The 16,458-nt window shown below is 39.0% G+C and overlaps 1 protein-coding gene across 1 annotated transcript in view; it reads left to right on the top strand.

Moving 5' to 3' along the window:
* The window catches only part of TERF1 (telomeric repeat binding factor 1), a 33,659-nt gene that overhangs the window by 13,371 nt on the left and 3,830 nt on the right, over positions 1-16,458 (top strand). Inside the window, exons 3-11 of the mRNA XM_063451327.1 lie at positions 5,848-5,978; positions 7,008-7,094; positions 8,196-8,345; positions 8,632-8,717; positions 10,011-10,091; positions 11,510-11,764; positions 13,305-13,367; positions 13,496-13,590; positions 14,536-14,606. Of these exons, the coding sequence (XP_063307397.1) occupies positions 5,848-5,978; positions 7,008-7,094; positions 8,196-8,345; positions 8,632-8,717; positions 10,011-10,091; positions 11,510-11,764; positions 13,305-13,367; positions 13,496-13,590; positions 14,536-14,606 (1,019 nt within the window). The remainder of the gene's footprint in view (positions 1-5,847; positions 5,979-7,007; positions 7,095-8,195; positions 8,346-8,631; positions 8,718-10,010; positions 10,092-11,509; positions 11,765-13,304; positions 13,368-13,495; positions 13,591-14,535; positions 14,607-16,458) is intronic.

The raw sequence follows: 16,458 nt of genomic DNA, 5'->3' as shown, positions 1-16,458 counted from the left end.
GGGTTCGCTCGCCTAACTTTAGAGAAACTAAATGCTTCAATCACACACGTAATCTACCATACCTGTGAAGAGACTAAATACCTTAATTGCACAAGTGATCTACTATATCAATCTTGTAAAGAGACTGAAACTCAATTGTACAGATGATCTACCATAACTTTTAACTTAGGATCCTGGTAGTATCTCTGCAGTGTACCTCATTCACTGCAAGTGATTTACTTTACCACTATATTCCTGACTATCCAACACATTAAACAAAACATTCAATTGTGACAAAATATTTAAAAAAACAAAACACTGAATGCATGGTCTGATGCAAATTTTAAGGACTACCTCACACCCTTGTCAGATACCCATAGCTTCACCTTCAGGTGTTAAACCATAAATGAACAGTTTAACCCCAAAGCCTTCTGTCCAACGCCGGCCAGCTGTGCCCTCAAGCTTCCATTGCAGTCCGATGCTTCAAGCAGGAACCCTCAGACATGGGCGCTGCTGAAAGCACCAGCTGACGCTCTCAATCTACCGTAGCTTCCCATTTCCAAAATGGAGTGAGAAAAGTACGTGGTATTCTTTTTATTTATAGGTACATTTGCAAAAGAATCCTCCAAACATTGCCAATGCACTGTTTTAGAAGGGGAGAGATAAGTAACCTAAAGAAGTGTTGTGCACAGGGTGACTGGCTGTAGCCTGTGGTCATTTTGGACAATAATCTAATTTTAAATACTTGTGTTCTTTGCACTGATGCAAGCAGCCTGATACCCAATGTCACCCTCTTAGCACACATTGATAGTCATCACCATCTTGTCACTGTCCTCCTTCTCATCCTATCTGTCTCCCACCTTCGGCCATGTTTACTCCCCCCACTCTGTATTTACCAAGTTAAAGTGGTATCACGTGTAATGACTTTTTTTTTTTTTTTTTTTTTTTTTTTTTCATTTAGTGTCAGCTGTTCATTGGATGGAGCAGTGACCGGTAATCAAGTAGGTTGATTAAGTGAGGGACATGGGTAGGCAGAGTCTTGAGGGAGACTATTAAGGATTAGGGCTATGTACATACACACATCTTTGCAATTACTGATGTGCCCAGAACTGGAAGTGGCAAGATGTATAGAAGAAACTACAATAATCCTTGCCTAGACATTCCTTAGTTGTTTAGCTAGTACAATATAGAGTCAAAATAGATCATTTCAATGTAAATCTCTCTTGTTTTGTACATGAGAAAGCAAAAGTCTGCTTGGCTTTCAAAATGGAGCTATAGAGCAGTTAATATATGCATTAACCTATGGATGTATTGTATACTGAGATGTGGATTTAATAACCTATATTATCCTGTAGCAACAGATATCTGGACAAGCATCCCTTGATGGCTCCTTTGGTGAGAAATGGCGAGGAAATTGAGGTGAAGAGTTAAAGAACCACTATAGGCACCCAGACCACTTCAGCTCAATGAAGTGGTCTGGGTGCCAGGTCCATCTAGGATTAACCCTGCCTGCTGTAAACATAGCTGTTTCAGAGAAACTGCTATGTTTACCTATGAGTTAATTCAGCCTCTAGTGGCTGTCTCATTGTAGTTAAAGGATCACTAATAGTTAAAGGATCACTATAGGGTCAGGAACACAAACATGTATAATAGTTAAAGGATCACTATAGGGTCAGGAACACAAACATGTATTCCTGACCCTATAGTGTTAACCCCACCATCTAGCCCACCTTGGCCCCTCATGCCTCCATAAATATAGTAACAATCTTACTGTATTCAAGCCCAAAGCTGTAACTGTGCATGCTGTTTGCCTGGAAAAAAAAACAAGCAGTCTGACCTCATCAGAATTGGTATCCTGATCCAATCACAGTGCTTCCCTATAGGATTGTCTGAGACTGACAAGGAGGCAGATCAGGGGCAGAGCCAGCATGATTTAAACACAGCCCTGGCCAATCAGCATCTCCTCATAGAGATGAATTGAATCAATGAATCTCTATGAGGAAAGTCCAGTGTCTGCATGCAGAGGGAGGAGATACTGAATGTTTGGATGCATTTTAGGCAGCCATGACCCAGGAAGGATCTCTAACATCCATCTAAGGAATGACCAGTGAAGTTATCACTAGGCTGTAATGTAAACACTGCATTTTCTCTGAAAAGACAGTGTTTACAACAAAAAGCCTGAAGGTAATGATTCTACTCACCAGAACAAATTCAATAAGCTGTAGTTGTTCTGGTGACTATAGTGTCCATTTAAATTGCTTTGGAAGCTTTTTGCCCTTGTAGCACCTTTTGTAAGTATGTCTAACACCATGGCGCATCCTAGTTACCTGTGCTAACTTTGCAAGATCCAGAAATCCATCTGTTCTGGTACGTCTTCCTGAATGTGCGGCTGTCTGACTGTCCTAAACCTAAGAGCGCTGCTACCATGCATTCTAGATCTGCATTTCTTGCATGTAGATGTAAACATATAGGGAAACTTTCTCCAATCGGATAGTGATATGATGAAATAGAAGCGTTATATACTACTTCTATTTCATCTTACCACTTCCTGCTTGATTCTGCTATTCCCTTGAATGTGACCTACTTGGTTTTCTGGAATGCTTTTGTATTGTTCTCCATACACTATCTGCCTTGCCATCCATTTGTAGTTTTCTACTATATATGGCTCAGAATCTACTATGCCATGCCTTCTGCATGATCCTTATCTGTCCGCTGTAGCCTTTTAGTATGCATGTCCAGGACCATATACTTCACCTAGTCCCGCCATATTTAGTTATTTATAAAATATTTTACTAAGATGGATACATTGAGATTTCTCTCTTTTTGAAGTATGTCCTGGGTCCACCAAGCATTGCATTGTTACAATAGGATACAATATATATACATACACACATTTATAAAATGAACACAAAACAGGTAATAAATATATTCAACCATGACAGGTGCATTCTGTGCTGAGGTATATTGCCGTAGATCTCTTAAGATTTTAGATTTAATTAAGATTTGGCTGTGTTGCTTAACTGTACTTACTACACTCCTAACTGACCATCCGGTATTCCAGTTAGGTAATTTAAGCCTTGATTAGCCCATGTCAACACCTGTTTTATAGCTGTCTTCCAGTCATGCCATTTATTTGAACAAACAATGGATGGGTGGGTGGAGAAAGTGATAATCAACTCAGTGCAGGCAAACCACTGTCAGGAGGTCACTCCCAACCTCTATTAAAAATAAACAAATACTGAACCCAATGTCAGAAAAACAGGGCGCCACAGTCACTTGAAGGATCTTAAAATTAAATCTGGAGATTCCCATAAAAAAGAAACTGTCAGTGGAGATAAAAAAAAAAATCCACTTTATTGTAGATAAAATCACAAGCAAATAGTACAAAACTTGTGCCAATTTGCAAAACATACAGAAATATATAAAAAGCCAAAGTGGCCAAGAGCCCTTAGGAACAGCAGCTTTAAACCAACATGATACTCAAATGGTAATAATAGTGCATGTGCTAAAGTGCAAGAGTGCAAAGTGCTTACACCACTCTTCTACAAGCTGCAGACCCACAATACACAAAAAGTATTAAAGATGGTAAAAAAAAAAATAAACAGTATACATGTAAAAAAAGACTGCTATACAAAAGTGCAGAGTTCTTGCTGATGCTCAACGCGTTTCGTCAATCCGACTTCCTCAGGAGCTTATGCCATTTACTTGGACTTCATTTTCAGATCCTTTACTTCACCCATATTTCAAGTCGCTAGCTTTGATTGATCTAATTTTGCATGACGAGTATATGTCATGGTCACTGGCTAGAATTGAGTTAACCAGTTACAAACCACATCTCTCACATTGGTTTGGAGTGCCAACCTCTCTTGATGCTATTCTTATGGGTCCCATTGGAATAATTGTTTGATTCACAGAGGGTTGGAACATCTCCACGAATCTCCCGGCAAGACTTGTTTTCATTGCCTTCCAGGCATGTAGAACTTCTATAGTTCCATTCCTCAGTGAAGTTATTGCTTGAATATTCCCTAACTCATGACAATCTTCTCAGCATGGCATGTATCAGTGCTGCCTTGTGTTTCTCTTTTTAAAATATTTAATCATGATAAGGCTGTAGTTAATACTTCTTAAGAACCAGGGAATCACTTATTACCTCTTTTTGTGTTCTAAGTTAAGGTGAAAGATTGTAAGCAGTTGTCTCTGTGACCATTGCTGATGCTGTCAGTTAACACTCCCTGGATGATGACCTATCAGGTCTGCACTCAGCCTGCACTTGAACATAATAATCCAAAATAAAAATGCTGGAAAAAAAATTTAGCAGCTGGAGAATATTTCCAATTTACCGTATTTGTTATGGTCTAATATTTAATTTCTCATGACAATACTTCATAATTCAATGAATAAAGTCCAATATAACTTTTGTTTTAAAATATTTTTATTGTAGTCTCAGTTTAAACGCGGTTATCAAACATATTACTGTTAAAGCAATTAGTCGCCTACGCAGAGGCTTGTTGATCAGGACATGTAAATGAGAGCAGATAGTCGCCTGCGCAGAGGCGTGTATGTCGGATCATGTGTTAGTGCATTGTTGCCTTCGCAGAGGCATAATAGGTCAGATAACAAACATATAATGTGTGCGGTCGCCCGCGTAGAGGCATATATGGCTAATGATATAGGCATCTCTAAATCAGTTGTATTTAACCATTGTTGGTATTGCTTACTGCACAGATTTGATTCGGTCTGGTTTAATTGCCAACAATTTTCTAACACATAACTGTAACACTAACAATAACCTGTATGTCCTTAGGGCTATATTGTAGAGAGAAGTGGTTAGTGCACATCAAGCTGTATTGTGTGCTACACTGCGTCCGCCTATTATAGGTATCTGTCCGGGACTCATTTAGACTGAGCTGTACTCCGTCATTAAACGTTAGCTGTCAGCTTATGTCGTAGGCTGCCTCCTTATGGCTACATGGCAAGGCAATATGGTAGTATGCAAGTTAGTAGGGTCTGTAGTAACAATGTTTAACCAGGTTTTAAGTCAATACTGTAGAGTACTCGTGCCCGTCTCCTGCACCTCCCCAGTTCCAGTGGAGCCCCCCCCCAGAGCTCCAGCTCTGTCATGCCTCACCCGCTTCCGGTCTCACGCTTGGTGTCGGCGCGTCCCCCCGGCCGCCGGGAAGCCCGCGCATCTCAGCTCCACAGGGCTCGCAGAATCGGGGGCATCTTCTCCAGGACCACCACCAAATCCGGATGTCCAGGCTGGCTCCGTGCCGACCGGTCTGCTGCCTGGGGAAGTCCAGCCGCAGGATCCGCCACCCCGGGGGCCAAGGCGTCCCAGCATGGGTTCTCACCGTAGGGATGCAGTGTTCACTGTGGAGTAGTGTGGGCGTGAGGTGCCTGTCGGCCATCTTGGTCCCAAGTGCGCCGGTGCCCCCACCGGATGGGCCTCCTCCCCCAGCTTCCGAAGTCTGCACTCTTAGGCCGGGATCACCCCCGCCGGCCAGAAGGATGGGGGAGCGGGGCCGGGCCCCCGTCTCCCTCTCTGTTGTTGCATGTTGGAGGCCTCGCGTGCTCATCAGGCCGAGGGCCTCGTGGGGCCACCTTGCCCCTTTCCCGTGGTCAGCGGGTCAAAAGTCCCTGAACTCCGCTCCTGGGTGTGTCTCCCCCTCGGCGTCCGGCCCGGTCCCGGTTGCCGGCATATTTTCAGGCTGTTTAATCGGGGTTTTGAGCGGTGTATAGCCGGAGCTGGCTTGGTGTGCTGTCGTTCCGCTTGGCGGCCCGGCCCTGCCCCCCCCCCCCAATATAACCTTTGTCTAATTTGTCCACTTTCTTGTATTAAGTTGTGTTTTTTTTGTTTTTTTTAAATAGATTCGCAGTTTGAATCAGATGAAAGGATTACACCCTTGGAATCTGCTGTATTCATGCTGGAAAAAATTGAAGAAAAGGAAAAACATTTAATAAATCTTCAAACAGACATCAAACTTTCTGTGAAAGTTCAGGTGGGCAGCCAACTTCAATTTTTGTGTTCAATTAAGTTAATTCTATTATTTATAAAAAAAAAAATGGAATGTGTGTGTTTATTATCCATTTAATCATTGTGAATGATAAAAAAATAATTTTATTCAAATTTCTTTGAAATGCCTTTCCAAAGTTTTAAGGAAAAGTAGATTTAGTATCTTCTGTCCAGGCCTTATCCCATTGTATAACGGTGTGACTCGGTCTGGATAGAACTATAAGGTAATGGAAGTCAATTCTGGTGATCACCAAGGACAGGATAGGAGTTACATTTCTAACATTCATTTAAAAAAAAAAAAAAAAATCATTCTTTATATACTAGTAGTCTATATGTCTCACTGTACGTCATAGTAACTGTGTTTTAGTCACTTGAGGCCCCGTGCTCTGTTCTTCTTGTTGTAGTAGTTATTATGCAAGTAGTCTTTAAGTGCAGTTTCTTCGGTTTTTGTTAAATGGCTTTTGGGTGGTTTCACAGCACCCAAAGTGCAGCCCTTCTGGTACCCCTAAATATATATTATAACTATATATATATATATATATATATATATATATATATATATATATATATATATATATATTATAACATTGGGACTGCAGCACCGCATCAATTAAATGGTCTACATGTGAATCTTTGAATAGCTGTGTTTAACTCTGATATTGTGGCTGATGCACCTCTACTGGCTGTCAGGAAGACAGCCACTAGTAGCATGTTAAACCTGCAATTGCTGTATCTATCTAATGGCAGTGTTTTCTCGTGCAGGGTTAAAAAGACAGGCCATGATAACCAGGTCCCTTCATTGAGATGAAGTAGTCTAGGTGCCTATAGTGATTTTTTATTTTATTTTTATTTATTTTTTTAATCTTGGTGGACACACAGGAACATGGGTTTTGGTGTCAGGTGCCCTCTTCATTTATTTTCTTCATCCAAAGGCTCTTGCATCACAACATTGAATGTCTGTTTAATTGTATTGTTACTTGTCTTGATATACAAAATGTTTTTATTCTGTTCTTAGGCAGTGGCAGTTTGCATGGAAAAGGGAAGATTTAACACGTCCTCTGAGGTTCTTGACCGTCAGTTTTCAGAAACTGGATCATATAAGGTGACATTATACTAACCGTGTAACTATCCTGCAATAGATCTTTAGTACGTGACTGTATAAGAGTTTTTATTTCCTGGTAGAGCTTAAGGATGTGTAGTAAAATACAGTTCCACTTCTTCCCAGCCATAGCCTGTAGATAACTGTGCTTCTTGCAAACAATGCAGAGTAAATTGCTCTTGATTTATGTATGTTATGTATGAAGGACTTTAGTCATAAGAACTGTAGCTTTTTCAAGCTCCTTTTAGATGTACCCCCGACAACTATATGCAAAAATAAATGCATACATGCATTAATTGGTGGGGTGTGTGTATACATACTAAACTGTGATTTACTTATTATATTATTATATTTTAGGAAATTAATGACTCTGAACATTTATTAGCTGAACTTTTGCTTAATCCTCTCTGGGGTAAATGGAGGAATACCCAGCGCCCTTTCCCTGATGTAATGGTGGTAGAGGTGCCTCCTCTTTTCCTATGAATTGCAGAAATAATCTTCTCTAAGATTTTAGTCTAAACTCCACCCACGCCTACTTGGGAAAATTAGGGTCATACTGCCCCAGAGAGAGTGCTAAAATGGTGGTGGCATTACTGTTGCCACAGCTTGTTTGTGTCCCCTTGTTTGTTTCTGAAGTGCTCACATTTGTTAATATTATTATTTTTATTTACTTTTTTTTTTTTTAATATTACTTTGTGTTTTTTCCACTTTTTCTATTGTGCCTGGCTCTTGAGCAATTTATTACTTCATAATATAGGGAAGATATTAGATGTTTCACTAGACTAAAGTTAGCAATTGCTAGTAGCACCTTATAATTAACATAAAAAGTATTTTTCTTAAATAATGATTATGTTCAAGATGTTTTCTATACATAATACACACCTGAATGCTGCTGTTATTATTGTTGTTGTTATTATTATATCCTTACAGTATAGGTGTACCAGCTGGTCCATATTATCTAATCTTGCTCATTGAGTAGGACATTTTAAACTATATACAGAAATCCGATTTTTGTACATTTGTAAACCAAGATCTCCGTCTTAAATCCTCAACATACACTTTTTTTTTTTATTTTTTTGTAATCCCCCTTTTTATTTCTTTCAGTATTTGAAAATGAAGTTGGCTATGATTGTTCGTAAGAAAGATCCATATCATGGCTTGCTGCAGAATATGAGCTATAAAACCATGATGAAGAAAATAAACACTTACCTTGACCTTACATTGAAAGGAAGACAATCTCCTTTTTTATTAAAGGTGTGTAAATCTAAAACATCCAGGAAAGTAAAATCTTAATGTTGCATTGGGAAAACAAAACGGACAGCCAGTTTAGCCAAGGCTTGCATACGGTGTCTTAGAACATCAATAATTCCTACTTATGCAGCCTTTGTCATTAAAAATGAATGCACTTATTATTTAACTATCTATTTTAAACACTTTTACAGAACATTTTCTGTTAATTATTTATTCAGGACATCATAATATCAGTTTGTAAAGTGATGACCAAGATGAAAACTTTTAATGTTAATTAAATGTTTTCCAGGTGGCCTCAAAGGTTGTAGAAGCTAAAGACAAAATTACTACAGGAATGCAGTCTGGGAAAGATGGCAGTTTAAGTACTAATGAAAGGTTGGTGTTTGTTTTTAATCTTCTTTAAAGTGGCTCTATCACCACCGGTCATTATTTAAGAAGATAAAATCTTTATGAAATACTCTTGTTGACTGCATTGGAATTTCAGTAAAATTTCAGAGGTAATCAAGCATTATAATTAGACAAGGCAAAGACTAATTTTCTCTTAAGGACAATGTCCATGTTGACAAATGATAGAACTCCACCGTCAACGTTTGTTAATTCTCACAGCTGTAGCTAGCGATGGCTGTGGGAAAGTGGCATCTTCTGCACTTTCTGCAAGTTGATCAATGCTGGGATTATCGTTGGATGTCAGTGTTGTACTTTCAAAAGCTCCTGAGAGATGGAGTAAACTGAAAAATAAAAGGTGTTGGCAAGGAAGATCTTCAAGCTTGCTGTAGTGGTTGTGGTGCTAGGATTGCCTGAGCTCCCTACCAGAGTAAACTTGTCAAATAATTTTAAGACTCGTTGAGCAACTTACCTGGGTCCTACTGGGCACCTACTAATTCTCCAGTGAGCTTTGTAGGGCCATGCTCATTGGCTGGGGCCATCCAGGAGACTATGGTAAGTTTTCAAACCATTCTAAAAAAGATTTGACAGATAACTATGGAAGGGTACAATATCCTGTAGCAATTAGGGTGATTTTAGTGTTCCTTTAACTTTATTTTTCAGACCTCACAAGCACATTTGTTAAAGTTAAGGGATACATGTATTAATATAAATATGATGGTTCTCCTTGACAAAATCCCAATTTATTTTAAGAGTGACAGCCAATATATATATAAAATTACAAAAAGACGTTTCCAAAACTTTTGAAATATCATAATGTCAACATTGTAATGGTGCTGTGTTCATTAGGGATAAGAGGTATGACAGTGCAGTTCGATGAGTTTTTATGTACCTTGAGGTGAGATCCACTGCTTTGAACGTGGCTCTGTCACCATAATAAAATTTAAGATCTGATCTGTTTGAAGTACTCACAAGTATAACTCTCCTCAGCTTCACTCCCCAGCCATTACATACTTTGCCTATATTGACCCTTGATGGTAACATACTTGCAAAGACCCTTCAAGGTTAACGGTATGGTGCCCCTACCTCTAAGCCAACAATCTTATATCATCTTAAAAATGGTGCTGTAATTCTGTGCATATTAATCATGCTTTTAATCAATCTCTATTACAAATGTAATATTTCAAATGCAAAATATTAAGAAGGGCGTAATCAAAGTCAAAATTGTTGAGGTGTGTGTGGAAATATATTAATTTGTTTTTTGTTTTCTTGTGTTCTGTTTAGAATAGTGGAAGACGGGGTTTCATTTTTATCTGAAGACACTGTAGCATACCATACAAATAATCCTTGTACAGAAAGCTCACTGTAAGTGTAAAGTTGTTTAAACGATGAGAGTTGTTAGAATGTTGCAAATTAAATCAAATTAATCTAAATTCTACAACAGCATTAAATGTCCTATGAGTAATGTAATGAGGCAGTTTGTATTCCAATATTGTATGTTTTACTAACGCATTGGGGATGTGCTCAATAACTTTTTATTTCTATAAAAGTGTGTTCATGTTTAATTTAAAGGGACATGCCGAGCACAAAAACCATTTCATCTTAATGAAATGGTTTTGGTACAAAGACCCTCTCCCTTGTTTAAATAAGTAATTGTCACGGTAAGTAATTAGTCCAACGAGAGACAAGATAAAAAGATACGTCTTACCGGGCCTTAGAATGGCCGGACTCGATGTAGACAGGGAAAAGACAGTCAAGAACGAGCCGAGGTCAAGGGAACATTGAGACAGCGAAAACAAGAACTAGCCAAGGACTGGTACACAGGAGTCAGGAAACCGGCGATCAAGACAAAGCAGGGATAAAGAGAAAAACTGAGTCAGGTACAAAGCCAAGGTCAAGCACAAAAAAACCGCTGCTACACGAAGCAAGCACTAAAGGGAACTGAATCAGAAACCACGATAGGGCAGGGAGCTAAGGGAAAGGTGAGTATAAATACCTTAGAGTTTAATTTGATTGGCTCCTGTCATATCCACGCCCCCAAAACGTGAGTGTATGGGGAATGTGGAATGACATGGGCCAATGGGAGACCGTTTTGAATTTCGGCTCCCACTGTCCCTTTAAAAGCGCGCCCGATACGCGCGGCACGCTCCTAGTGTCAGGCGAGTCACGTGGCCGCGTCTCGCGGTCAGTGCACGCCTTCCGGATCTCCCCATCGACCAGCCGCATGCGGCTCGTGCAGTTGCAGGACCGCACGCGGTGGAGAAAGTGGACCTCGCCCGGCCCCTGGAGAGGGTAAGTACCGCTACAGTAATAGAGGGGTGGACAAATCACTATTTGATTAAATAAACTGGAGACATGCTTATATCCCCCACCTGTATCCCTAATAAATTGAATCATATGTAATGATTTGACTGTTTAAAGCCACTGTAACTTATGTAACCATCCAATCCCACAATTATAATGTTTAGATTGTAAGCTCATTTGGGCAGAGCCCTCTTCACCTACTATTCCAGTATGTCAATCACATTTACTGAGAATTTAGTGTTTGTCTTGTTTACCTATTGTACAGCGCTGCAGAATATGTTGGTGCTATGTAAATAATTGTAATTACAAACCATTTAGGAATGGATTGCTATAAACCTAGGCTTCAAATATAAATATTTGTATTTCTTCATTACAAAAAAGAACAGACTGTAAATCACAGGTGGTGGGGAAGATCAACATAGTATGGACTTAACACTACCATTACCATGTAAGTTTAAATGTACTTTGTTTTTGTGTAGTGAGGATATTGAAGTGGGCAGTCCTTTAATAGAGAATGAAAGCCAAATTGAGCAAGAGAATGAAAGCCAAATTGAGCAAGAGAATGAAAGCCAAATTGAGCAAGAGAATGAAAGCCAAATTGAGCAAGAGAATGAAAGCCAAATTGAGCAAGAGAATGAAAGCCAAACTGAGCAAGAGAATGAAAGCCAAACTGAGCAAGAGAATGAAAGCCAAACTGAGCAAGAGAATATCAATGACAATACTGACCAGAATCTGTAAGTATACATTTTGTTTCTACATATTTGTACATATTTAATTACATGAAGTATTTACAGTCATGTATTTTTTTTTTTTTTATTATTCATTGTGTGTTTATAGTTTTTATAATTAAAGAAGTACACTTTTAAATTATAATTTTATTGCAAGCATGGTTTAGTAAACATGAACAATTCAAACACATATGGCATCAGAGGAGTAGAAACCATTATTTCTGCCTCTCTGCCCTTTACTGAATATAGTGTAGAGTTCATATAGGGGATAAGTAAAATCCCCTATAGTTCATATCGAGGATACGTGAGCATAATTTTAGAAACCCAGAACATGTCTGTACCTCAATCCAACCCTATGTGTTTACATAGAAGTAGATGTGTTCATTTCTACCCTACATGTGTATTACTGCTCCCTTGTGACTGTGACTGCACCCAGCCACAGATGTAAATCTAGATGCCCGACTGGGCCATAAAGACCCAAAAGGACACTGGTTCCCATCCATAACTGTACTCCAGAGAGAAGCCAATAAGGAATATAACTCTGCAAAGAGTTAGGAAGAGGTAAGGCTGACACACAGGGTTATTTGCTAAACTTTTAGCCAAATAATTTTGAACCTCTATTTGAGGCTAAAACAGCCAGATTGACTATAACTAGAATGTAAACTTGTCCAAATAACCTATTGTAACCTCTGTTCTGTAATGCTGATTTAATTAGCAAAAAATCTTGTAGTTTAATAAGAGTTAAAGGAACACTATAGTCACCTAAATTACTTTAGCTAAATAAAGCAGTTTTAGTGTATAGATCATTCCCCTGCAATTTCACTGCTCAATTCACTGTCATTTAGGAGTTAAATCACTTTGTTTCTGTTTATGCAGCCCTAGGCACACCTCCCCTGACTATGATTGACAGAGCCTGCGTGAAAAAAAAAACTGGTTTCACTTTCAAACAGATGTAATGTACCTTAAATAATTGTTTCTCAATCTCTAAATTGAACTTTAATCACATACAGGAGGCTCTTGCAGGGTCTAGCAAGCTATTAACATAGCAGGGGATAAGAAAATCGTAATTAAACAGAACTTGCAATAAGGAAAGCCTAAATAGGGCTCTCTTTACAGGAAGTGTTTATAGAAGGCTGTGCAAGTCACATGCAGGGAGGTGTGACTAGGGTTCATAAACAAAGGGATTTAACTCCTAAATGGCAGACGATTGAGCAGTGAGGCTGCAGGGGCATGTTCTATAAACCAAAACTGCTTCATTAAGCTAAAGTTGTCAGGTGACTATAGTGTCCCTTTAAGTTTTGTTGGGAGTTTAGAATAAAGTTACAGCTGCTCTGTTGTACCTTACAGAATACACTGTACAGTTGTGTTATCACATTTGCCACCAAATGAGTACCATTGTAACCAATATCTTTTATTCAACTACCAGCGCAGTTAAAGTATGTGCGCATGAATAGCTAAATAAGCAGATGATTAAATGTTTAAACAGTTCAGCACTGCTTGTTAATTTTATTTATCTATTTATTGTATTTTGTTATTTCTGATCAAGAAATACAGTCATCCCAAGTATTGACAGAAAAGAAGTTACCGACACAGATAAACACACTAAAAGGTACAAAAAAAAAGATATACATATTTATATGTTTCAGATTTACATTCTTCAACACGAGTTGTTACTTTTACGTACTGGCTGAATATATCTTTTTTTTTTTTTTTTTTTTTTTTTTTTTTAATTTGCAGGCACCAGAAGCGGTTGTTTTCACTAGAACAACGTACCCCTTGGAATCCTTACAAACCCTCTGTCTCTAAAAAATTAATGAGCAACATAAAGCTAAGTATGTAAAGAGAGCCAATGCATTGTACATCCTTCTTATGTGCCAGTTGCTACATAGGGCCTTTTTAACATTTCAGTTAAAGGGATACTGTAGGCATCCAGACCGCTTCAGCTCATTGAAGTGGTCTGGGTGCTATGTCCCTTTTGCATTTATTGCTGCAATGTTAAACATTTCAGTTTCAAGGAAACTGCAATGTTTATATTGCAGCACTAAGTTTGCCCACAGTGGCTGTCTGCGTGGGAGGGGGGAGGCAGGGGAGCGTTGGTGCCAGGAATACAGCTTTGTATTCCTAGCACTATAGTATCCCTATAAGGACTGATACAATAACATGTGTATATAATATGGTCAGCTCCAATTTCTTAGTACAAAAACAAAGGGCAAAGCCCTCACCCGGTATATTTAACATGGGAGATTGTTTGTTTGTTTGTTTGTTTAGACCATTAACTTCATAAAGATTTTATTAAGCTTCTGCCATCCTGTGCAGTTTAAATTGTGGCCGGACGCTGTGGCTGCTCGAATGATGTCTTTTAGCTACTGTTATTTCTATTAAATTGTCTCATATGTTTGCTGGCAAATGTGTTTGTTAACCTGTATTTGTGCATACGTACCTAGATACATATATTAAGTCTGGAATATTTCACTTGTCCACTATCCTATGGCAAGTTTCAAAACTTCCAAGTGAACACATCTGCTTTCCCTTTACACATCATTAGGAAGAGCAGTAACTTTCCCAGCCTGAATAATCCCTCCATCTCCTGGAAACCTAGTGATAAATAGCCAAGTGTGTATGTGTGTTTGAAATACTGATTATCTACATATCATATGCAGCATCACGTCTGGCTGTCTTTAAAATGTATTCGTGAAAAATTGAGTTTCATGTTCAATCTAGTTTTAAAATGGACATGACTACATATTTGTGTAGGATTTATTTCTTTATTTATTTAGGAAAGCGAAGCCAAAAAGTTGCTACGTCTTCGCAAAACAAGTTACCTTCTAAGTCTGCTTCTAAAAGGAAGGTAAGCTTGACATGTTTAACATTAATGCAAATTTGTCATGCTATGTTTGCATTTTATTTGTATTTCACTGTTTATTTGATGGAAAATGATCTTGAAAAATATCATGTAATTGAATTTTATGGTATAACTCACTAATCAAATCACTATATACACAACTGGTTGATGTATTTTTCAAATTATCATTTCTGAATGGCATGTAAAGCTAAGATTTAGTTGTGCAGGCAATATGCAAGAGTTTCAGAGTTATTGAGATGCTTAACAGAGGTATGTCTAAAGTAAAGACAAAAAGTTGATGGGGCCTGAGGGGATACACCCAAAGTTATTAAAGGAACTTAGTGGTGTACTAGCAAAACTGTTAACTGATTTATTTAACCAATCATTGCTAACGTACCGTATATACTCGAGTATAAGCCGAGTTTTTCAGCACATTTTTTGTGCTGAAAAACCCCAACTCGGCTTATACTCGAGTCAGAGTCTGTATTATGGCAATTTGCATTGCCATAATACAGACTGGGGGAGAGAGGGGCTGGCAGAGCTGTACTTACCTGTCCTGCAGCTCCTGTCAGCTCTCTCCTCCTCCGCGCCATCCGGACAGGAGCTGCAGGAAAGGTAAGTACAGCTCTGCCAGCCCCCCTCTCCCCCCACTGAACTGCCAATGCCACTGGACCACCAGGGAAGGAGCCCCCCTCCTTGGCCAGCTAGCAAGCAGGGAGGGGGGACGAAAAAAAAAAGATAATAAAAAAAAATTAATAATAATTAAATAATTAATAATAATAATAATAATAAAAGAAAAAATATAAAAAAAAATAATAATTAATAATATATCAAATGCCCACCCTCACCAACACATACACAAACACACACTGCATCACACACTGCATCACACACTCACACTTCATTCATATACACACACACTGCACTCACACACTGCACTCACACACTGCACTCACACACTGCACTCACACACTGCACTCACACACTGCACTCACACACACTGCACTCACACACACACTGCACTCACACACACACTGCACTCATACACACACACACTGCATTCATTATATACACACACTGGAAATAAATATTCAATTAATATATACGCACACACACTGCACTCACACACACACACTGCACTCACACTGCACTCATACACACACACACACACTGCACTCATACACGCACTACACTCATACACACTGCACTCATACACACACACTGCATTCATTATATACACACACTGAAAATAAATATTCAATTAATATATACGCACACACACTGCACTCATACACACGCACTGCACTCATACACGCACTGCACTCATACACGCACTGCACTCATACACGCAATGCACTCATACACGCACTGCACACACACTGCACTCATACACACGCACTGCACTCATACACACGCACTGCACTCATACGCGCACTGCACTCATACGCGCAATGCACTCATACGCGCAATGCACTCATACGCGCAATGCACTCATACGCGCACACTGCATTCATAAGCACACACTGCATTCATAAGCACACACTGCATTCATACGCACACACTGCATTCATATGCACACACTGCATTCATTATATACACACACTGTAAATAAATATTCAATTAATATAATTTTTTTAGGATCTAATTTTATTTAGAAATTTACCAGTAGCTGCTGCATTTCCCACCCTAGTCTTATACTCTAGTCAATACGTTTTCCCAGTTTTTTGGGGTAAAATTAGGGGCCTCGGCTTATATTCGGGTCGGCTTATACTCGAGTATATACGGTAAGTAGTTCCAGAAGATTGGAAATTAGCAAATGTTGTGCCAATTCACAAGAAGGTAGTAGGGAGGAGTCGGG

The sequence above is a fragment of the Pelobates fuscus genome, chromosome 4 (genome assembly GCF_036172605.1).
Source record: "Pelobates fuscus isolate aPelFus1 chromosome 4, aPelFus1.pri, whole genome shotgun sequence".
NCBI classification, from domain to species: Eukaryota; Metazoa; Chordata; class Amphibia; order Anura; family Pelobatidae; genus Pelobates; species Pelobates fuscus.
The sequence above is the reverse complement of the archived record's forward strand: the minus strand, read 5'-3'. Positions and strand labels throughout refer to the sequence as shown.